This window comes from Bubalus bubalis, chromosome 6 (assembly GCF_019923935.1).
Source record: "Bubalus bubalis isolate 160015118507 breed Murrah chromosome 6, NDDB_SH_1, whole genome shotgun sequence".
Lineage (NCBI taxonomy): Eukaryota > Metazoa > Chordata > Mammalia > Artiodactyla > Bovidae > Bubalus > Bubalus bubalis.
In genome coordinates, this window is record NC_059162.1 from 58,906,497 (window position 1) to 58,930,188 (window position 23,692).

At 43.3% G+C, this 23,692-nt stretch overlaps 1 protein-coding gene across 2 annotated transcripts in view; it reads left to right on the plus strand.

Annotated features, from left to right (window-relative positions):
• The window catches only part of MCOLN2 (mucolipin TRP cation channel 2), a 66,255-nt gene extending 47,100 nt beyond the window's left edge, over positions 1–19,155 (plus strand). For both annotated transcript variants that reach the window (XM_006047536.3, XM_006047538.4), the window contains exons 8-14: positions 942–1,054; positions 2,250–2,399; positions 3,796–3,897; positions 4,026–4,148; positions 14,265–14,471; positions 16,277–16,398; positions 18,817–19,155. In XM_006047536.3, coding sequence (XP_006047598.1) covers positions 942–1,054; positions 2,250–2,399; positions 3,796–3,897; positions 4,026–4,148; positions 14,265–14,471; positions 16,277–16,398; positions 18,817–18,853 — 854 coding nt within the window. In that variant the 3' untranslated portion in view covers positions 18,854–19,155. The remainder of the gene's footprint in view (positions 1–941; positions 1,055–2,249; positions 2,400–3,795; positions 3,898–4,025; positions 4,149–14,264; positions 14,472–16,276; positions 16,399–18,816) is intronic.
• Positions 19,156–23,692: the final 4,537 nt, after the last annotated feature.

Sequence of the window (23,692 nt, forward strand, 5' to 3'; positions counted from 1 at the left end):
TACTCTCATCCCAAGTGGTTGTTTTTCCCACAAGTAAGAAGAGCTTATTGACTTGGCAGTCTTTGCTGGGAAAGTGCATAGTAAGATTGAGAAGCAGAAACGGGGATTTTGAGTGGTGGATTTTGAGATGTTTGTGCTGTGCTTCGTTAGTTGCTCAGTCATGTCCGACTCTTTGTGACCCCATGGACTGTAGCCCTCTGTCCATGGGGATTCTCCAGGCAAGAATACTGAAGTGGATTGCCATGCCCTCCTCCAGCGGATCTTCACAACTTAGGGAAGCCCTTTAAAATGTTTGTTCCTTCATTAATGGAGAACTTATGTTTTTGATTTTGTATGAGAGAACTCAAGAGTATGTCAGTAGTTTTGCCTCTTTTGAATAGGGTCCAAATGGACCACCTTCTATTGAATTCTGCTGCTGCTGCTGCTAAGTCGCTTCAGTCGTGTCCGACTCTATGCGACCCCAGAGACTGCAGCCCACCAGGCTCCCCCATCCCTGGGATTCTCCAGGCAAGAATACTGGAATGGGTTGCCATTCCCTTCTCCAATGCAGGAAAGTGAAAAGTGAAAGTGAAATCGCTCAGTCGTGTCCAACTCCTAGCGACCCCATGGACTGCAGCCTACCAGGCTCCTCCATCCATGGGGTTTGCCAGGCAAGAGTACTGGAGTGGGGTGCCATTGCCTTCTCTGTATTGAATTCTACTCTACGGCAAATATTTATAAATACATTTTAGTATATCTGTTAAGAATTTATATGTTTTTAATGTATAATTTGACATCAGGGAATGATTGACTTATTTGTGAAGCTCTGAATGAATGCAGTGTAATTTGTTTCTGATGTTGAAGCGTTTATCATTTGATCTTATTTTCCAGGTGCCATTTTGTTTGGAAATTATTCCCAAGTAAGGTGTGTTTGACGTTTGAATTCTGTTTTTGTTTCTCAGTTCAGAAAAACACTCAGTATGTCCTGGTGTTTGATGCATTTGTCATTGTGATTTGCTTGGCATCTCTTATCCTGTGCACAAGATCCATTGTTCTTGCGCTGAGGTTACGAAAGGTAAATGTGTGTTGGAATATTCTCCCTCCCTTCCTGACCTCCGCCTTCAGCTTGTCCAAACAGTGGGGACTTGATGAAGGGTTATCCTGCCCTATGTGAGGCCTTGACTAAATTAAATTCCTTTGAGTGATTGTCCTCCAACAGGGCATTAATCAACCTGGGGTGTAGAGAATGAGTCCAAGCTCCTGGCATGTCAGGCAGAATCAGACAATTATCCTGCTTCAACTTGAGCTAATAAGCACAGATGCACAGCAGTGAACTTTTCAAGATTGAATGTTTCTAGAATAAATGAGACCCTTTTAAATTCAAGAGTGATCTTAAGAACAGGGTAATAGCATGTGTGGGTTTCATCTTTTGTCATCAGATCAGAGTTCATTTTGACAGGAAGGCATGGTAAATGGGTTATAATGATGCCTAAAATACTTTATCCTATTTTTACAAATAGTTTTTAATTCTCCCCTGAGGTTCCTTTTACCTTTTTATCCTTAGGACTCTTGTGACCATATACTCTAGCACAAATTTTATTCCAGTGTGTGGCACGTGTATAAACACAGACTAGGGTCAGTGGAAGTAGGAAGTCATCAGAAAACCACACGTGGAGCAAGAAAATGGTCTTCATTCTATTTTCTACTTCTTGACCTGTGTCAATTTATTTTGTAAATACCCAGTTCTCTTACCCACCCACCCCCACCGCAAGTCCCTTGATATTCTGAATCCAGAGTCAGGGGCTGGGTTCTGCACGAGAGTGGGGGCGCACTGGGAGCCCACACCCAGGAGCTGGACCTCCTGGACTCAAGTCCTGGCTCGGCTGCCCTGTGTCTCCATTCTTTCCTCTGGAAGGAAGGGTCCATGGTGCCTAGTTCATAGGGTTGTTGTCTGGTTGAATATGTTGAGAATATGTAAAGCGTTTGGAATGGACTCTGTGTTAGCTATTTCAACAAGAGTCTGTTGGAGGGAGAGCACGGCATTGGGTGTTGGAGTCACTCAGTTCACTGGCGTGCTCATCTCCAGCTGGGATAGATGGCGGGGGAGGGTGTGGGCTGTTATCTGTACCCTCCAAGTGAGAATCCATCACGTTGGAAAAGGCAGTGTCAAGCTATCGGATATGCAAGAGCTCTGTTCTGCACTTTTTTCCTTCCAGAGGCCAGTGCAGTTTGTTAGAAATGCTTTTTTTTTTTTTTTTTTTTTGCTGCAGAGATTCCTAAAGTTCTTCCTGGAGAAGTACAAGCGACACGTTTGTAATGCCGACCAGAGGGAGTTTATCAACCAATGGTATATCCTGGTGATTATCAGCGACCTCCTGACAATAAGCGGATCCGTGTTAAAAATGGAAATTAAAGCCAAGGTGAGGGCAACCCATTTTAAATCTTTTGTTCTTTCTGTTCTTTTAGGTGGTCTCACATATTCTTAAGATATGCAGGAATTCTCATGTTTTCTCTTTTCTCACATCCATAAAACTGAAGCCTCCTTTGACCTGTTTTTTTGTGAGCGGAAAATGAGGAAGTGGATGTTCTGTGGAAGGTGATATTCCCATAAATGTTCTCTCGGGAACTTGGCAGCATCTTCAGAATAAGAATTGAAGTGTGAGAGGATTGATTGCTTGGTCAGGATTTATTTATTTTTTTAAGTTGCAAAAAGTAGCCTCTGACCCTTGATCCATGAGCCAGGGGTACTCACCCATGACTGATGGGGGTTCTGAAGGATAGAGGTTTTATTTGAGGATGATTTGAGTGCCTCTAGTTGCCTGGCTCTTGGGTAACTTAGTTGATTTAGTCTCCCAAGTCTTGACTCCTCCCCTCCATGCTCTGCCGTCAGTTAGCAAATCTTACCAGCCTTCTCTCCTGACCTCTAACACCTCCCTCTCATCCATGGCAACTGCTCCGCTTCCTCCAGGACGTCTTCCTGTCTGGTCTAGATCTTCTCATTGTTGCGGCTCCTCCTCCCGCCACAGCGGTCTCCTCATTGTTGCTTTGCCTTCAGCCCTGTACCCCTCGGACCCATCCACATAGCTGTCAGAGTCATCTTTCTGGCGTCTGTCTTGCAGTGACAATCCTTTCTGCCTCAGAGACCCGCTTTGGGATGAAGTGGCCTTTCTTCAGTGTGGTCTCCAGGGTCCTTATCATCCAGCTCTCCTTCCCTCTCCCACCCTCGCTTTCTCTGGCCTGTCTTGTGGGCTCCCAGCCTGAGGCCCTGGTTCAGCCTCTGCTGACTTGCAAGGCTCTCCCAGCCTGTCCACCAGGCTGGCACCACTCTGGGGTCATGCCCGTGGGAGCCCTATGTAAGAAGTCTGGCTTGTGCCTCACTGCACATAGCACATTGTATTAAAATTGTGCTTGTGCACGTGTCTCTTCAGTTAGACCTGGAAGTCCTTGAGAGCACAAACTGTTAGCAGATCATGCTGGGGCTTTCTTGTAAAAGTGTTAACAGCTGGAAAGTATTGTTTGATATTTAGCAAACATCATTAGTTTATGTGCTTTAATGCCTAAGTCAGTGGTAAATGCAGTCTCTGGTTCAGAGTATTGTTTGAACAAAGATTTAGTTCAACAAATTGCAATACTAAAAGGAAATGAGAAACACATTCAGAATTGTGCACTCTTATTATTTTCTTCTTCAGTTTAAAAACTCTTAGAATCACTGTAGAGAGGCAGGCAGACCATTCTTTTCCAGTCAGTTTCAAGGGAGGTTCCTGAGCTGAGTGGAATAGAAAATTTTACTAATACATCTTTTTTTTCATTTCCTAGAATCTCACGAACTACAATCTGTGCAGCATTTTGCTTGGAACGTCTACACTTTTTGTCTGGGTTGGCGTCATCCGATACTTGGGTTACTTCCAAGCATATAATGTAAGGATGTGGGCCCTGGGCGGCACCACTGGGATTCAGGTCCATTTCTTTGGGATCTATTAGGTACTTTTTAATAACTCCCATTCTGCCATTTTGTGTGTGTGTCTGTGTGTGTGTGTGTTTTTCAGGTGCTCATTTTAACAATGCAAGCCTCGTTGCCAAAAGTTCTTCGCTTCTGCGCGTGTGCTGGTATGATCTATCTGGGTTACACCTTCTGCGGCTGGATTGTCTTAGGACCGTATCACAACAAGGTGTGTAGCCTAATTCTTCCTCCTGCACACGAGGCACTTGGGGCCCTTAAAAGTAGGTTTCGGGACTTCCCTGGCAGTCCAGTGGTTATGACCCCACACTTCCAATTCAGGGGACTCGGGTTGCATCCCTGGTCAGGGAACTAAGGTCCCACAGTGCTGCACAGCATGGCCAACAAAAAATAAGTAAAAAGTTTTTTTAAAAAGTGGGTTTCTAGCATTGACCTTCATCCCACTTCTCTCCAGCACATACGCTTGACATCAGTGAACACATATCTTTATTGTCTATTGTTTTGTTAGTTAGTTTTCCTTTTCTTTCCCTTTCCTGGATGTTGAAGTGACTTTAGAATATTGAAACAAGAACTGCAGGAAACCAGAGAGCACATTTATTTCATGGTTGTCTGGGCTGGCTTAAGGGGTCACATGTGAACCCAGCTGGACACCACATAAGAAGTGTTTGTACATGAAATCACTATAATAAAAATGAAAATTAAGTAAGGAAAAGCATTTCAAAATCCTAGGGGTTACAGTTTTCATCCAGATTAACTGAGGAGGATGGATGGAGGAGGATAAAGACTCCCGGAATGACCACGTTAGTTATGATTAGAAAGATAACACATCTTGCCTTTGCAAGGGGCTTTGATTTCAGCGTCATCTTACTGCCTTACTAAAGTTCAGTATCTGAATTCTTAACTATTACTGGGCTGCAGTCAGTATCATAATTTCAAGGACAACAAAGTTATGTTCAGATGTTCTTGTTTTTTCTTTTTAAATGATTTTATTTATTTACCGCCGTGCAGGGTCTTCAGTGCTGTGTGGGCTCTTCTCTAGTTGCAGTGAGCCGGGGCTTCTCTCTGGTTGTAACGTGTGGGCTTCTCACTGTGGTGGCTTCTCGTTGCCGAGCACAGGGTCTAGGATGCTCGGGCTTCAGTTGTTGCAGCACCTGGGCTCAGGAGTTGCAGCTCCCAGGCTCCAGAGCACAGGCTGAGCAGCTGTGGCCCAGGAGCTTAGCTTCTCCAGTGCACGTTGGGATCTTGCCGGACCAGGGATGGAACTAGCATCTCTTGCATTGGCAGGTGGATTCTTTAACACTGAGCCACCAGGGAAGCTCTCGGGCATATTTTAGATTCTAGTTTTCTATACACATATCTGGTGAGAGAGGCCAGGATCAAGAAGCCTGCATAGTTCTGGCTCTGCCATCAAAAGCTCTGGGGCCTTTGGCAAGCATCTCAACTTTCCTGAGACTGTTTCCTCCCCTTAAAAATGACTGGATACTTGCTCAGTTGTGTCAACTCTTTGCGACCCCATGGACTGTAGCCCACCAGGCTCCTCTGTCCATGGGATATTCCAGGCAAGAGTACCTCAGTGGGTTGCCACATCCTTCTCCAGATGTTCTTGTTTTCAAATGATAAAATTGATTCAAAGATATAGCAGGAAATGAAATTTGGTAGGCTTTGTTTTCAAACCAAAAAAGTAAAAGCAATGATTGCATCTTATAGTTTTTTCTCCCCCCATGGGCCTTTGGCAATTGGGACAATAGAAACAACAAAAATATAAATAATAACAGCTAACACTTGAGACAATGCTAAGCGTTTCTCTCTTCTCTTTCATTTAATTTTGTCAACAGGCCAGGGTAGTCATCTTGACTTAGGTGTCCTACAGGAGAAAAGTAAAGATGTAAAGGATTGTCTTGACACTGGTATACAGCTCAGCTTTAAGTTTTGACCTTGATAGTTGCATTAAAAAAAAACCATGATCAAATCTGGTTTATAAACTCTTCACAAAAATTGAGCAATCCATAGAACTCAAACTTTTGGTATTTTCCTACTAAAATAAATCCTAGTAACTTGGAATCCACCCAGACTTTCTCCTCTTTAAGCGTTACATTTAATTTGTCCGAAGAGAATTACCATTTTCCTATTTGAAAAACTGTATAGTCAACAAAGTGACCATCTCTGGATTATTAGCAAATCTTGATCATCTTACTGCTCTTCCAGTTCTAGCCCACTGATTTAAAGGTGACTCATCAGTAAAAACTGTTCTTTGATACAATCTCTCTGATTTGGAGAATTTATTGTCTTCACATCAGATCAGATCAGTCGCTCAGTCGTGTCCGACTCTTTGCGACCCTATGAATCGCAGCACGCCAGGCCTCCCTGTCCATCACCAACTCCCGGAGTTCACTGAGACTCACGTCCATCGAGTCAGTGATGCCATCCAGCCATCTCATCCTCTGTCGTCCCCTTCTCCTCCTGCCCACAATACCTCCCAGCATCAGAGTCTTTTCCAATGAATGCCCAGGAAAATTAACTTTTTTCTTCCTTACTTGCCTTGTGGTCTGAATGCTTTGCCACATTTTTGTCACGAGAGGGCAGTGTTGCACCATGCGGAATAAATACTCTTCCACGGCCGGTGAATTTATCCAGAGGTCCTGTGGCCGTTAATGGTTCTCCACCTTCCCTGGTGGCACTAGTGGTAAAGAACCCGCCTGCCAATGCAGGAGACATAAGAGACATGGGGTTGACCCCTGGGTCTGGAAGATCCCCTGGAGAAGGGTATGATGGCCACCCACTCCAGTATTCTTTTCTGGAGAATCCCCATGGACAGAGGAACCTGGCGAGTTACAGTCCATGGGGTTGCAAAGAGTCAGGCACACATCTTCCCTATCCCATCATTGTTCTGGAAGATGCTCAGAAATGTTGTTTTAATTTTACCAAACTAGCTACCATTCTCAAGTGCTATGTGCTAAATAGATAAGGTGCCCATGTTCTTTTCCTCCCTTGGTCTGTTAGCCCTCCCATTAGCCCTGTGGGAAATATTATTATCTTTAGACAGAAAATAAGGATCTTAATAAGTTAGATTCCTGGGGTTGAATAGTTAGTGAATGGCTGAGATAGGATTCACACCCAGGTCACCTTTACCTTAATACACATCATTTGACCAAAAAGCTGAAGGCTTTTCTTCTTTTCTTTTCTTGGCATTACCTAAAACAAATCATTACAAAAGAGCATTTAGTCTGACTCAAGAGTGGATCGACCATGAGAGGAAAGCCGAGTCATTAGTCTTCTTTCTTTCAATATGTGTCAAGGTTACCTTGTGAAAAATGGTGTTCTTTGCTTTGTGAGTCTTAACTGTATTCTCATTTCTTCCGTTCTGTCCTTTCAAAGAGTCCAGAGGATCAGCACTATCCAAGAAAAATAGGAGAGCCATGTCTGTACTTTTAAATTTTTTCTAGTAGCCACATTAAAATTTTTTTCAGAGAAATGGATGAAATTGATTTGAATTATGCATTTTATTTAATCCAATATATTTCAAATATGACTTCAGCCTGTATTCAATATAAAACATTGAGGTTTTTTACATTCCTTTGTAGGCACCGAGTCTTTGAGATCTGGTGGGCATTTTGTCCTGACAGCACACGTCAGCCTGGACTGGCTATTCATCAGATGTTCCATAGTCACCCGGAGCTGGTGCTGGCCATATTGGATGTTTCACCTCTTGACTTATGTCTCTTAGTTAATCTCACTTCTCCCCTGGAGGAGTAGAGAGATAAGAACTATATCTCTGGGGTTGTATAGCAGGTCTGTTTATGGCTTCTATCTCCCATTCTTAACCAAACTGATCTATTTGGAAAACACAGAGTTGAGTTAATTCAGTGGATGAATAGTTAGAGAAAACCTTCACTTTGGTTCTGGACTTCTGTTTTTTCTTCCCCATATTGCTTCTTCTTTGAGTCTAAAGTTAGAATTGTTTACTCCCCCTGCACATCTCTCTCCAAACCAATCCAAATGGTCAAAAATGTCAGGTTCTGCCGTTCAGTCACTATCTGTTGAATCAGAAGACCTTCAAGTATTGCCTGAAAGCTGGACGGCACCACAGTGAGCATTTTCTAGAATTTCTAGAATCACAGCTAGCTTGGGTGTAGAAGCTCAATCGCTCTTTAAACAAACAAACAAAAAACTCTAAAGAGAAGGTATCAGAAAAACCAGAATTTTACCCTGATGCTTGTCTGGCAGCAGGAATCCCACATTTTAGCTTCTGGGTTTCCTGTTAGACATTAGATTTCAATGGTTCAACTGAAAGAGAATAAAAATACAAGTGTCCTGCCAACGTTTACTCCAGCACTAATGGACATTGGCACAACGCCCTTTCAAAATGTGTGAGCATGGCGGGCTGGAGCCTGTTGCTGTTTAATAATTCAAGATGAGGACTGGAAGAACATAATTGTAATGTGGCTTTGACGTTTCCAGAGTACTTTCTGAGGAATATACCACAGTCTTGCATTTATTGTCCCCGTTTTGCAAATGAAAAGACAAAGCATTGAAAAATCACTGGTCTTGGCTGATGCCATTGGTAACTGTTCAGTGGTACCAGAGTTACACCTTCTTGCTTTCAAGGCCTCCGGTTTTATCCAAGCACCTCTCATTCAAAACAGCTATTAGCTGGTCAAAACATTTTATGTGAATGCCACATGAGACTCTTAGCACCAACTCTTGAAGCAAATTTTTATGTCACTCTCTGACATAAGCCATTGCAAATGTGCTTTCATTCACATGAAAGTTCTTTTTGGCTCAATTGAAAAATGATCATTTGTGGAACGAATGCTTGGGTTTTAACTGTGGTAGCCTGGAGCCTGTGGAGACTCTTTATGGAAATATCCATTTGATATTTATTCAACATCTACTGTGCCCCCAACACTGTCAGATTCTTCTAGCCCAAATTCGTAGAGGACAGGGACCATGGATTATTGCTCTTTGCATTCCTCATGTCGAGTGTGGTACCTAGAACATGGTAAGGGCTCAGCAAGTTTGCTGAATGACAAGAAACAGAGGCATAGCAGTACCTGCTTTCTGGGGACTTACAAACTTGTAAGAACCAAAGAAATTTCCTAGGAATGCATCTGTAGCCTGGAGGCACATTAGGACCTTATTTCTCTTTACCTTGGGTATTTTTTTAATCTCTATTTTTTAAAAATTGAAGTATGGTTGATTTGGAGAAGGAATGGTAACCCATTCCAGTGTTCTTTCCTGGGAAATCCCATGGACAGAGGAGCCTGGCGAGTTAGTCCATGGGGTAATAAAAGAGTTGGACACAACTTAGCAACTAAACAACATAATTGATTTACAGTGTTTCAAGTGTACAGCAAAGTGATTCAGTTATACATACACACACATCTATATATTCTTTTTCAGATTCTTTTACATCATAGGTATCACAATGTATTCAATACAGTTCCCTATGCTATATAGTAGGTCCTACTTGTTTTGCTCAGTCGTGTCCGACCCTCAGCGACCCCATGGACTGCAGCCATCCATGGGATTTTCCAGGCAGGAGTACTGGAGTGGGGTGCCATTGCCTTCTCCGATATAGTAGTGTGTATCTGTTAATTCCAATTTCCTAATTTATCCGCCTCCCCTTTTCCCTTTGGTAACCATAAGTTTATTTTCTATGTCTATGAGTCTATTTCTGTTTTGTAAATAAGATCATTTATATTGTATTTTAGTTTCCACATGTAAGTGGAATCCACATATAAGGTATGTGATATTTGTCTGTCTCTGTCCGACTTACTTAGTATGATAATCTCTAAGTCCATCCATATTGTTGGAAATGGCATTATTTCATCTTTTTATGGCTGAATAATATTCCATTATATATATATATATATATATATATATATATCTTCTTTATCCATTCATCTGTTGATGACATTTGAGTTGCTTCCATGTTCCATGTTTTGGCTGTTGTAAATGCTACAAATATTGGAATGCATATATCTTTTTTAATTAGACTTTTCTCTGGATATATGCCCAGGAGTGGGTTTCTGTATCAAATGGAAACTCTAGTTTTTTAAAGACCCTCCATACTGTTCTCCACATTAGGTATTTTTAGAGCTAACTTATACTGTGGATCTGGGCCACTGAAACCAGCTCACAGCCACTTCTTATGGTATGAAATGGTAGAGTATGTACCATTTACTTACCTTATTAGGTCTCTGTTTAACTTTTTGGTGGGTTAAAATAAATCTCACATGCCCAGAGAAGAGGGAGATAAATAACTGAGGTGCATATTATGTCCAAACTGATTCTAAGTAACTGCACAGGAAACTAAGGGATGAATTTGCACTGTGCCCATCAACTCGCAGTTCTGGAACTTGAAACACAGACTGCTGGAGGTTCTTGACACTAAAGAAAGGAATTGGCCAGTTTCCAAGAGAAACTGAGAAATATGGATTAAGAAAATTTTTTTAAGTAATTTTTGGTTCTGCTGGGCCTTCATTGCTTTTCGCGGACTTTCTTTAGCTGTAGCGAGTGGGGTCTGCTCTTTGTTGCAATGCTCAGGCTTCTCATTGTGGTGGTGTCTCTTGCTGCCTTGGGAGGGCTCCAGGGCACATGGGCTTCAGTAGTTGCGCACATGGGCTTAGTTGCTCCTTGGCATGTGGAGTCTTCCCGGACCAGGGATCAAATCCATGTCCCCTGCACTGGCAGGTGGATTCTAAACCACTGTGCCACCAGGGAAGTCCCAAGAAATATGGATTATTAATGGTGCTATCAGAGTTGTAATTGATGTTCATAGAAACCAACTTGAACCACATTGTCTTAAGGCTAGTGGTGGGGTGGAAACTAGTTACTCTGGGAACTGCCTGTCTTATTATTAAATTATCTGCATATTAATAAGTGATTTGCTCCAATGGATGTTCCCTCCAGATCTCTGTGGAGAGTGACTTTAGTCCAGGTCTTCAGAGTTGTTGCCGATGTAGCAAAGCCACGGGCAGGATTCTTATTTGGGGTATGTCTGTATGCTCTCCCTTGGTTACAGAATTTACCCCGTGAATCTGTCATGGACTGGGAGTTTGCTAGCTGGTTGGGGTACAGAGAAGTATGCAGACAACAATTAGAAACCAGTGGTTTCTTCTGTGGTTCTTACTGTTATAGAGAACAAATTAGAGCTGCCAGGGCAGTCTGTCTTGATGTAAGACTGAAATAGCCCTTCAACACTGGCTTCATTGGACAGAGATGATGATGGATGTACCAGATGAAGAGAATAAATCCCAGAGAGGTGGCCCAGGTGTTGTGAGAGGAGGCAGACACACGATCTTGACACTGCCATTCAAGGGATGGCATGAGGCCCCACAAACGAGGAACTTGCTCCAGGGTTCTTGGTTTGGATTTTTACTTTGCCTCCAGACTTGGCATTATTGTTAAGCAAGAGAAATGATCTGAAGGCTATGTTCTTTGAAGTTTAGATTTTACTGCAGCTTAGACTGGAGGCCGAAGAGGTTGGAGTGAGAAAGACTTCCCTGGAATTTTCTGTAATAAATATTTAAGTGTAACATCAGAGAGGGGGTAGAAAGAGTGGGTTAGAGAAACACCATACAAACAGACAAACCTTATTAGAGAGTAGAGCAGGAAAAATAAATTCATTCAACACACTGCTTTTTTTTTTTTAATTGAAGTATAGTTGATTTACAGTATTAGTTAATTTCTGCTGTACAGCAACATGACTGTTATACATATATATAGATTCTTTCTTTAAATATTCTTTTCCATTGTGGTTTATCGAGGTTCCCTGTGCTATATAGTAGACTTTGTTGTTTATCCATTCTAAAAATAATTGCTTACACCTGCTAACCCCAACCTTCCACTCCAGCCCTCCTCCAGCCCCCTCCTCTTAGCAACCACAAATCTGTTCTCTATGTCAGTGAGTCTGTCTGACATAGAGAACAGTCCCTATGTCTCTATTCCGCAGATAGGTTTCTTTTGTGTTGTATTTTAGATTTCACATATAAACAACACATAGTTTTAAGCACTTGATTATTTTGGAGTAATCTTTTTCTGGTAGGAGGCTGCAATGGCAGACAGAGAAATTTGGAAGGGAAGCCCGTTTTCTGGGCTCAGCTGGTGGGAGCTATTATTGTGTTGCATGTGAATCCATATTGATAACACAGCTCCGAACTGGAAATGTCCCAGAGACATTCACAGGGACTTGTCCCCACAGCCACACACACTGGCTTGATGGATGTACTGGCTCCTCCTCCCGCTAAGGACAGAATAGGTTCTGTTACAGCTTTACAGCAACCTGTTGTATCTGCATTTCTGAAAACTTTTAATCGCCTTTTGCCTATTAAGTCATTATCATTCTTCACATAGAAACTTTTCACACTCATCTAATGTTTAACCCTCTGACCTCAGAGACTTCATTCATTAAGCACTTGCTGTTTACTTTCTGTGGATATGGCAGCTGGTGGTCAAGCGCATAAGCTGGGTTGGGGCTGCGAGCCTCCCGGGGCATTCCACACCAGCCCCTGCCCAGCTCTGCCCCCAGGGCTTCAGGTGTTCAGTCAGCCTCTTGCTAATTACCTCCTGTCCCTGCCTCTACCCGCCCCTTAAACTGGCCTTGTCTGGAACAGAGTCCATCCGAGGTTCCTCCCGCGCCCTCCTGGGCTTACTTTCTCCCCACTTTCCTCTGGATTCCTTGCAGTCCTGGGCCCCTGCACTCTGTCCGACTGGCACCCTGGCCCCTGAGCTTGTCTCATTCTAGGAAATCTTCACGTGCCACGGAAACAGAGAGCAGATCCTATCCCTTTTCTGTCCAAGTTTTCACTCTTCTCCAGGGAAGGCGGGATTAGTCTGAAATATTTAGAAGCCCAGACAAGGCTCTGTGAGCACAGCACATACTCACTCTCCAACCACTCCTTAGGCTCCGCACCTGTTCCCTCCATATTCACTGAGCAAATTTCTCTTCCTCCTCTCACTGATGAGCACCTCGGCTTTCAGGCCTGACTTCTGAGGGCCACTCCTTAGGCAGCCCACCCAGCTCCGCCACAGGTGTTAGGTATCTTGGCAGTGGCCAGTCGACTGACTGTTAGCGGGGGAGCCCTCAGAAGACACACCATGATCATTCATCCTAATGCATTTTCCCACCTCTGGTAATCTTTAGCTTTTAAGGCTCGAAAATTATCTGAATCCATGGTTGGAAAGGCTACAAAGAAACCAATTTTCTTGAGCCTCTGTCTCTGGCCAGTCCACCTTTGCTGGTGCTCTGCAGTTCTTTCAGAAAGCAGTTGAGCAGATTTTAGCCTTAAAATGTTAATCGTGGGCTTACTTGGTGGCTCAGTGATGAAGAATCTGCCTGCCAATGCAGGAGACACTGGTTCGATCCCTCATCTGGGAAGACCTCACCTGCTGCAGAGCAACTAAGCACATGCACCACAACTACTGAGCCCCCGCTCCGCAATGGGAGGAGCCCCGGCTCCACAAGAGAGGAGCCCCCGCTCCACAATGGGAGGAGCTCCCGCTCCGCAAGAGAGGAGCCCCCGCTCCACAATGGGAGGAGCCACCTCAACGAGAAGCCTGCACATCGCAACTACAGTGCAGCCCCTGCTCACTGCAACTAGAGAAAAGCCAGTACAACAGTGAAGACCACACATGGCCAAAAAAAAAAAAAAGTTGATACTGAGACCTAATAATAGGAAAAAACTCAGTGCCGAGAAATGTGATTTGCATTGTTCTTTACAAGAGCAAACATGATTAGGATGTCCAGTGAAAGGGAAATAGTTACAGTTGACATTTCCAACAAATCATCTCTGGGTATGAATAATACAAGACTATGTTAAGTAGAAAAGAAAGAAATATCTGATCCAAAATTTTCAGGTGACATGACCACAAATATATAAAAAGTCATTGGAAAAGACCCTGATGCTGCAAAAGACTGAAGGCAGGAAGAGAAGGGGGCGACAGAGGATGAGATGGTTGGATGGCGTTATTGACTCAATGGACATGAGTTTGAGCAAACTCTGAGAGACAGAGGACAGGAAGCATGGGTGCTACAGTCCACAGGGTTGCAAAGAGTCAAACGTGACTTAACATCTGAACAACAACAACAACAGAAAGAGTGTAAAGGGAAAAAACTGAGAGAGGTGCCAAGAAATTATCTCTGTGAATGTAGAGGAGAGTTTTGAGTAACAATTTGCAATGCATGGTATTCCAGGTGCCCTAAAGTGAATGTTAATTGTAATAAGAATGGCAGCAACAATGTCTTCAACAAAACCAGCTAACTAGATACTTCTCTACTTCGTTGGCTAGCATAACTCAGACTACTTTTGGTTTCCCCCCTCCACAGTTTGAAAATCTGAACACGGTTGCTGAGTGTCTGTTTTCTCTGGTCAATGGTGATGACATGTATGCGACCTTTGCTCACATCCAGCAGAAGAGCCACTTGGTGTGGCTGTTCAGTCGCCTGTATTTATATTCCTTCATCAGCCTTTTCATATACATGATTCTCAGCCTTTTCATTGCAATTATTACAGACTCTTATGACACCATTAAGGTAAGCAGTTATCATTATTTCCTACCAAAAACTATTGCAAATTCTGTATAGATTGGAACATAGGAAAATACTATAGTTCTTTACTTACTTAAAATACTATAGTTTTACTTAGATTTTTGAGATTTTGTAGAAAAGAAACTTTTTAGATGCTGGAGGTTCATTTTAAATATGCATTTTGGACATTGTCCTTGGTGCCCAGATTGGGGTGGACTGGTTTGGAGGTATAGTGGGAAAGAGAAAGGAAATGGGTAAAGATGGGCCTGCCTGCCTGCTAAGTCGCTTCAGTTGTGTCTGACTCTAAGTGACCCTATGGACTATAACCCGCCAGGCTCCTCTGTCCATGGGATTCTCCAGGCAAGAATACTGGAGTGGGCTGTCATACCCTCCTTCAGTGGATCTTCCCGACCCAGGGATCGAACCCCCATCTCCTGCATTGCAGGCAGATTCTTTACCACTGAGCCACAGGGGAAGCCCGTAAGGATGGACTGAATTTGGTAAATTAGGTAGTTGGGCTGTGGATCTTAGTGCTTACAGGCGTATGTGCCTGTCCTGGAACTTTGGCTTTGAGTGCTAAGTTTCAGTGATAAGGGGTGACCATCTTCCTGACAACTCTCCAGATGTGGGCACACCTCAAACACTGGATGCCACTCGTGTGATGCAGGTTTCCTTTAAGTTACAAAATCTAAGGCTTTTGTGGCTGTTTAGCTTCCTACCTTCCTAAGCTACCCAGTGGACCCTGTGTCCTTTCAGACTGGGTCCATTTAACTGATCTGGAGCATGAAGGAAGTTCTGTAGCCTCAGGCAGTGGTGTCTCCACAGCAGGTGGTCGTGCTTGGAGCCAGCACCCTGTTTGGGGCCAGCATCTGAGCAACCAGGGATTCCATGTCCATGTCCTATGGTGTTGTCCTCTTCTTGAACCTTCTCAGACTATCCCAGAAGAAGCCAGTCCGTTGGAAATACTCCTGAGCATTTTGTGCAGAAGGAGACACATGTTCCTGTAGGAATGGGTGGTTGGCTGCAGGGGGGCTGGCCGTGGGGAGAGGAGCCAGGCCTGCGCAGTGTGGGTGCTGTCCTTGGATGTGGCAGTGTCCCTATGAGGGTGCCAAGCCTTGGTGACCTGGTGGATGATCTCACTGAACACGAGGGGAGGGGTCTCTCAGAGTCTCTGTGTCTGTTTGGAGGAACCTACTGCCTTCTACCTCACTAAGCGACCAGCTTCTATAAAACTTCCCAGCCCAACTCCACATGGGCAGTGTGGGAAAGGGGAGGTTTCTCTTGGGCTTGCAGTGAACACGAAAGCTTTAGACTGCTATTTCCTTCACTCCTTTAATTAACATGCCTCTAGGCTTCCTTGATGGCTCAATGGTAAAGAATCCGCCTGCCAGTGCAGGAGACGGGGTTTAGATCCCTGGGTCGGAAAGATCTCCTGGAGAAAGAAATGGCAACCCACTCCAGTATTCTTGCCTGGGAAACCCCATGGACAGAGGAGCCTGGTGGACTACAGTCCATGGGGTCACAAGAGTGCTAAGCCGTGCTTAGCAACTAAACCATAACAACAACAACCCTTTCCCCACTAAGGCGTGCTTTCTGGAGTTTTCCTCCGAATGGCTCTCTGTTCCCATGGTGGCCCTGGCTTGGCTTTCAAGGGACCCAGAGACTGATTATTATTGTTAATATCAGTTCTTAGATCCGAGCTTGCAGCGTGGGAGGGTTTTATTTTAGCAGAGGTGGGTTTGGTTCGTTGACAAAGGGAGCAATTTCTCATGCTGTGTAAATAAGGTAACCACATTGTGTACTTTTTAAAGAAATACCAACAGAATGGGTTTCCTGCCACGGATCTTCAGGAATTCCTGAAGGAGTGTAGTAGCAAAGAGAAGTGTCAGGAAGAGTCACCAGCCTTCCTGTCCAGCATCTGCTGTCTGAGGAGGTCAGTATTGTGTCGAGTCAGGTCTCCATGCTCCCAGGATGAGATGCTCTGTTGCCTTAACAAAGAGTCCTCCCAGGGCAAATGCTGCACTCAGAAATCAGCTGATTGGAGGAAACAATGCAGCCTTCCTTTCTTTCCTCCCACTGCACTTGGCTTTAGAAATCTATTGTTTCTTATAAAACAAGGTACAAAGGTACATGACATGGTTGGAGTCTCTTGGGAATGTTAAAGCCTGTTATGAGAAGGCATGAACTATATCCCTGAAGGCAAGAGGCTGGGCTGGCCACGGGAAGAGGTCAGAATCCTTCATTTGTAGGTGTAGCTCCAGGAATGTCAAAGATGTTTTCCCCTTTTCACAATTTACTAGACATTATTTAGAAGTGCTCCATCATACCATTTCAAATCCCAAGATGCAGTTACTTGAAGGTTTCCAGTAACCTTCCTTGAGCAGAGCAGAAAATCTGCTTGAAAGGGGCTCTGTGTGTCCTTGGCTGCAAACACAAATCAATTGATCAATGGCTCTTTGCTCACCATTCATCAGGGCACTTACATAGTCCGGACCTCAGTGGCAAAACCTCCACACAGTGGGTTGGAGACCCAGAGTGGGGGACACATGAGGAGAATCTTAACTGTGCCCATGTTTGTTTTCAAGTCAGGGATGGGGGTGGTTAGCTAGAAGTATCCCCGACTCGTGTCTTTTGAGAAGCATTCACTAAACCAGAGTCCGAAGGAAGAGGAAGAACATAATTGCCACTTAAAATCACAGGATGTATTTTTCGTTAATCAATTCGTACTGCATCTTGGGATTTGAAATGGTATGATGGAGCACTTGTAAATAATGTCTAGTAAATATGAAATGAGATCTTCTGAGAAGAGTTAAGTTTTTACAATCACATTTTATCCTCTCAGAGCATTAAAGTGTTGCCATGGAAGCAGGGATAAAGGGAAATTAATTTTCTTAATAGGCAGCTGCCTCCTAAGGGGTACCTTACATAAGGTACCTTTTCTAATTAGAAAGTTGCTTTTCTAATCTGTAGTTAACCATAAATTAAAAAAAAATCATCTCAGAATGTAAAATAGTTGTGAACACTAGACAGTAATGGATAGGCTTTTGGTGCTTGATTTTTGGACCTTGGTTTGTACCAAAAAAAGCCCCAGAGGGTTGTTAGATTATTTCTCATGCAGCGATATGAAACAAGTGAAAGATTTAAAGAGTGAACTGCAGGACTGATTGATAAGATTGAGTCTGGCTGATGAGAACAGAGCAACATCAGCAAGCAGTTTTCCCCAAGGTGAACTAAGGCTTGTGGAGAAGGTGTGTCTGGTGCGAAGAAGAGTCTGCTCATAGTGAGCAATGAGAGAATTAGCAGAACAGGAGGGTCAACCAAAGGAAACCAAGTGAAGAACAGGATGTTGAAAGTTTTGAAAAAAGAGGAGATCAAAAATAGGAACAGAAGTGGCTGTTACCAAAGATGGCCATGGGTGAAGTCAGCTTGATCGGTTTTAGCTGAATAATAGGATCAAAGCCTGGAATCCAGGGGGATCTGGCTGGACCCTGCACAGAAACAATGAAGGTCATAGGGTCTAATGAGGGAAATGGGTTGTACTGAGGCCTTGGAACAAGTGATGGTTTTGAAATCATTGAAAATTAAATATACCTGGATGTGTTTAGCAGCTGGAAACTTAAGAATGCAATAAAATTGAGGAAGATGACTTAATTCTATGAGTCTAGGACTCATCTTATGACTGGAGAGTACATGTTGGAGAAGAACCATAAAGGCATCACAAGTGTTGGTGTCTGGGCCCCTCTCCAGTGCCCATGACATGCAGCCCAAGTATCACAGCTCTGCCTCCTGCAGAGCACAGCCAGGTTGCTCTTCTTTAACCAAAGCGGCAAAACCACCACAGACTCATTCTCTTTTGAATAATTGACAGAGCCTCTAGCCTGATGGTCAGAACAATGGGGTTTTCATTTTGGGTCCTGCCAATTACTGAATGTGTCCCATGACCTTTCCTAAGCCTCTGGGTCCCTCTGTGGTATCATCAGGGTGGAACAAGTAGCTTCTGCATCCTCTTCTGGTTCTATGGGGAGATATGCTTCTGGTCTGGTTCTCTGGAGGGGTGTGCTGGTTTGAGAAGATGCAGTTAATCTTTCCCCTTCTCTACCATAGTGAAGGAGGAAAATCTGCAGTTCTAGCCATGGAGGTGGAGGGTGGACAGCTCCTCAAAATTGCCAGAAGCATCTAGTCAAACTCCAAATAATGTAAATTGTCCTTAAGTTTTCTTCCACTTATATGTTGCACTCAGCATGTCAGTAACTTATGTATGCCTACATGATAGAGCATGTATTCCTGTTCCATCTCAAACAGTTTTAAGTTATTGCTCTCTTTTCTCTACTTCTCCCCCTTTCTGTTACAGGAATAGAAGTGATGACCATTTGATACTTATTAACTAAAATCCTCCTGCTGATGATGATCAAGTTTCAGGTCTCCATACTGAATGACAATGTAGAGGGGCCGCAAATGGCTTGGACCAGCACTTCCAAAAATACCGATTGTGGATGGGGAAAGAGGACTGACTGTCAGCTGGCTGAATAGAACTGAAGTTCCAAAGTTCCTTTTTATAAACTTGAATGATGAAGAATAGACCACAGTCACCTCCTGGGCATTACTGTCATAGAGCAGTGAAATTCTGTCTTGGTGTTTTAAATTATGATGTCATATTTCAGAGTGTGTAAAACAATGGTATTTAAAGCCATGTATTTGAAGATGAGAGTTTATCATCAAATATGGGTTTGTCTTAAAAGTGATTCTTGGGTTAGAAGACATTTATTAATCCATGGTCTGCACAAGACAGAAATTGGTTGCAATACCAACCTAGAAACTCAACGCTGGAGAACTATTAAGCCATGTAAAGATTACACTTAAGTCAGCAAAAGAACCTCTTGCAGTGGACATTTCTTGGCCTATGTTTTCCTATGGTCTTCTCAGAGTGATCTGAAGAAACTGTTGGTAAAGTCAGTGGGAAGAATTGAAAACAGTCATTTGGACACCTTGTCACTTGTGCTCCTTGTTGCTTGTACACCCAGGACATGTGCACATTATACTACAGCAGGTGGCCACTCATTTTAACACCTGAACTCCACTGTGCTGGGAATTTACCCTTGTCAAGCAAGGAAGGTGGTATCTTTTCCCAAAATAAATTAAATTTATTTTTATCATAACATATGGAACTATTGGGTTTCCCTGGTGGCTCAGACAGTAAAGAATCTGCAATGTGAGAGACCTGGGTTCGATCCCTGGGTTGGGAAGATCCCCTGGAGAAGGGAACAGCTACCTACTCCAGCATCCTTGCCTGGAGAATTCCATGGACATAGGAGCCTGGCAGGCTATAGTCCATGGGGTCACAAAGAGTCAGACACAACTGAGATCTATACACAAAATACTTTGCTAAACTTATCATTTTAGTTATAAACTTCTTTACTTAAAAAAAAATGTTGTTACATTCAAGTTTTAAATTAAAGACTATTTAACCTGTATTTCTAGGGTCATCCCCATGCAGAATCATTGTGCAATTAGCTCACTTATTCACCCCGAATATACCCCCAGTACATCATTTGTCTCTGAATAGAATTGCTATTAATGCCTTTTATACAATTTGAATTGAAGATTAATGATGGTCTTCCATGCTCATGTTTTTCTTTCATTGGCTTTCATGTTTCCTTTTATTTCTTTTCCCTCCAGCTGAACAAAACACTTTCAGGAAGAAAAATCTTTTTTCAAGGTTACCCTGTGTCTGTGGAAACATTGTTTTCTCTCCTTTTAAAGCTTTTAAACAATTGTCACCTTGACAACTCTATTATCTATTTGGATTTTATTGAACAATATTTTCTTATAACTCTGCTAATAGACACATCTGGGACAAACCATTTTCTTTCCTTTCCTAGGCTTCCACTTGGAGAGTTCACTCTGAAAGTTAGGAGACTCTTTCTTTCTGCCTCTTGGTTTCATTATGGGATCCCAGTTCTTATAGAACATACCTCCATGGCTTCCAGTGATTTCCTCAAAGCCTGATGTAACATTCTTAGGCCTATTGACTTGGGCTGGTAAGGAAAGGTCATGGGTGACTTTCACTTCATTGAACTACTACTAATTTTTTTTAAATGTACTGTTTCTTAACATCTACCTAGTGAAAAATTCAGATCACATCTCTATCAACTGACTATCTGGTCTTCAAAAGGGATTGCTTACTTTCTTAAAAGCAGTGAAGGAGATAGAGGGGCTAATTTGTAGGAATTAATAAATATTTATGATAATGACGTGATTAAGATCACTTCATGCATAGATTTAGTTCATACCTGAACTATCCTCAGTTCAGTTCAGTTCAGTTCAGTTGCTCAGTCGTGTCCAACTCTTTGTGACCCCATGAATCACAGCATGCCAGGCCTCCCTGTCCATCACCAACTCCTGGAGTTCACTCAAACTCACGTCCATAGAGTCAGTGATGCCATCCAGCCATCTCATCCTCTGTCGTCCCCTTCTCCTGCCCCCAATCCCTCCTAGCATCAGAGTCTTTTCCAGTGAGTCAACTCTTTGCATGAGGTGGCCAAAGTACTGGAGTTTCAGCTTTAGCATCATTTCTTCCAAAGAACACCCAGGGCTGATCTCCTTTAGAATGAACTGGTTGGATCTCCTTGCAGTCCAGGGGACTCTCAAGAGTCTTCTCCAATATCACAGTTCAAAAGCATCAATTCTTCGGTGCTCAGCTTTCTTCACAGTTCAATTCTCACATCCATACATGACCACTGGAAAAACTATAGCCTTGACTAAACGGACTTTTGTTGGCAAAGTAATGTCTCCGCTTTTGAATATGCTATCTAAGTTGGTCATAACTTTCCTTCCAAGGAGTAAGTGTCTTTTAATTTCATGGCTGCAGTCACCATCTGCAGTGATTTTGGAGCCCAAAAAAATAAAGTCTGACACTGTTTCCACTGTTTCCCCATCTATTTTGCCATGAAGTGATGGGACCAGATGCCATGATCTTCATTTTCTGAATGTTGAGCTTTAAGCCAACTTTTTCACTCTCCACTTTCACTTTCATCAAGAGGCTGGTTCAGAATGTGGTCAACTGGAGGAGAGAATGACAAACCACTTCAGTATTCTTGAGAACCCCATGAACAGTATGAAGTATCTTAGGGGTCAACTATTTTAAAGTTACTGGTGAAGAGTAAGATTTTAATTAAGTAGGACGTTCATTATAGGACTCTCCCTCATTGTCTCCTGCTCCTCCCCATCAAGCCCCTCCCAGGACTTTTCTGGCCCCCCCACTTCTCTCTCCATGCACCCACACTTTCATCATGTGTCCATACCACATCTAGACAGCTAAAATCCCAGCTTACCCTGTACTTCGGTGCTTGGGCAAGTTACTTCCACCTTCAAAGTGATGAAACCTCAACAAACCATGGGATTGGCATTTAAGTCAGGTAATTCATGTGAAGCCTGATGTTGAACATTGAAACCTGAGCCATTCTTAGTTTTTATTTTCTGCCCCGTTTGTATTAATAAGTAGGTTCCATGGGATCATGGAGGAGTGAAGATGTTAAGCCATTTAGTTTGCCAGGGTGCCTGTCCTCCTACTATCTGAGTCTCCTTGGACAGGTCACACCAGCCTTGGTTTCTTCACCTGTAAAGTGGGGATTGCAGGGATTAAATGAGTCAAATGTAAAGTGAGTAGAACTGGGCATGACTTATAAGTGCTCAGTGAATATTAGATCTTTCCCAAAAGCTTTTCTTGCGTGGTCTACACGTGTACAAATCTATCACCTGGGCAAGCCAGGAAGATCTTTACTTTGAAGAGAGCTCACCACACAGTTTTGGTGAACTTTGTTAGGCCTCTAGGTGAGTAGATACCCACACCCATCTTTGTCCTGGGGGCAAAGATCAGTTCAGTGTCTAAAGCTCAAGCAGTTGTGGAGGAGCCTGTGGACCCCAACAGCCTAAAGGCCCTGCCCTCGGGGCAAAGCTGTCAGTAGGATGTGGATAAAGGTCCCCGAGGTACACAAGTGTCACAAATCCTCAGTCCTTCACCCTGAGACCACCCCCACCCCCCGCCCATACCCATCCTCATCTAGGAGCCCACTGCCTTAACCAAATTTGCCAGAAGGTGTGCAGTACAAATCAGCTATTGCTGATCTGATGTAACAAATGTGAAAAGGCAGAAAGGGTCTTCAGGAAAAGGTTTTCCTAAAAACCTTTTAGGAAGGTGTTCCTTCCTTCAGCCCCTGCTGAAGGCTCACATTGTAACAATCGTGGGAGGGGTGCCTGACCCACCCCTCACCCTCTCCCAGGGAAGCCTCAGCTCAGCATCTCAGGTTGATGAGAAGCACAGTGACCCAATCTCTTGATTACTAGCCAGACACCCTGTGGTTCCTGAGGCCTCCCTGTAAAAACAGCCCAGCACTGTCTCTGAGGTTCAGGGTCCCTGGAGTCATTGGGAAAGTATGTTCCCCAAGTGCCTACTATGGTCTTGGCCATGGATTGCTCTAGCCAATATAAGGAGCTGTGATGCTTAGAGGTCCGATTCCAGCTATCTGAATCACTCAATGTGTGGTGGCCACTTTTTCCAGCAACACTGGATAACTAGATTGCATTTTGCTACTCTCTAGTTCCACATTTATTTTCATGTAATTTGAGCAAATTTTATTTTTCTACCCCTGACTTGAAGTTTAAATATCTCAACCACAGTATTCCAGTGGTGTGGAATCTTTCTCTAACAAATATCTAGAATTTCACATACTTGTGGAACATGCAGAAAGTAGCTCTTGTGTGACAGGGTGATTGAGGACCTCAAAGACAAAATCCTGAGCATGGCTTCCAGATCTTAGGCATTATAGGAAGGACAGTGAACGATGGCAATGAGAACTGGTACTAGAGGAGCGCTGGACACTTCTGCCTCCTCCCCCATTTTCTTTTCTTTTTTTTTCTATTTGAGAGGTTCCGAGCCCTTAACACTGACAAAACGCAACTTCATGGTTGTGTGATCTGTCCTTTTGAGAGGACTTCATGCTTGGTTTAATGTTCTTCCCTGATAGTCTTGAAATTCTCTATTTTTTTTTACAGATTTTTTTTTTTTTAATGTGTACCATCATTAAAGTCTTTATTGAATTTGTTACAATATTGCTTCTGATTTATGTTTTGGTTTTTTGGCCACGAGCCATGTGGGATCTTAGCTCCCCAATCAGGGATTGAACCTGCACCCCCTGCATTGGGAGGCAATGTCTTAACCACTGAACCAC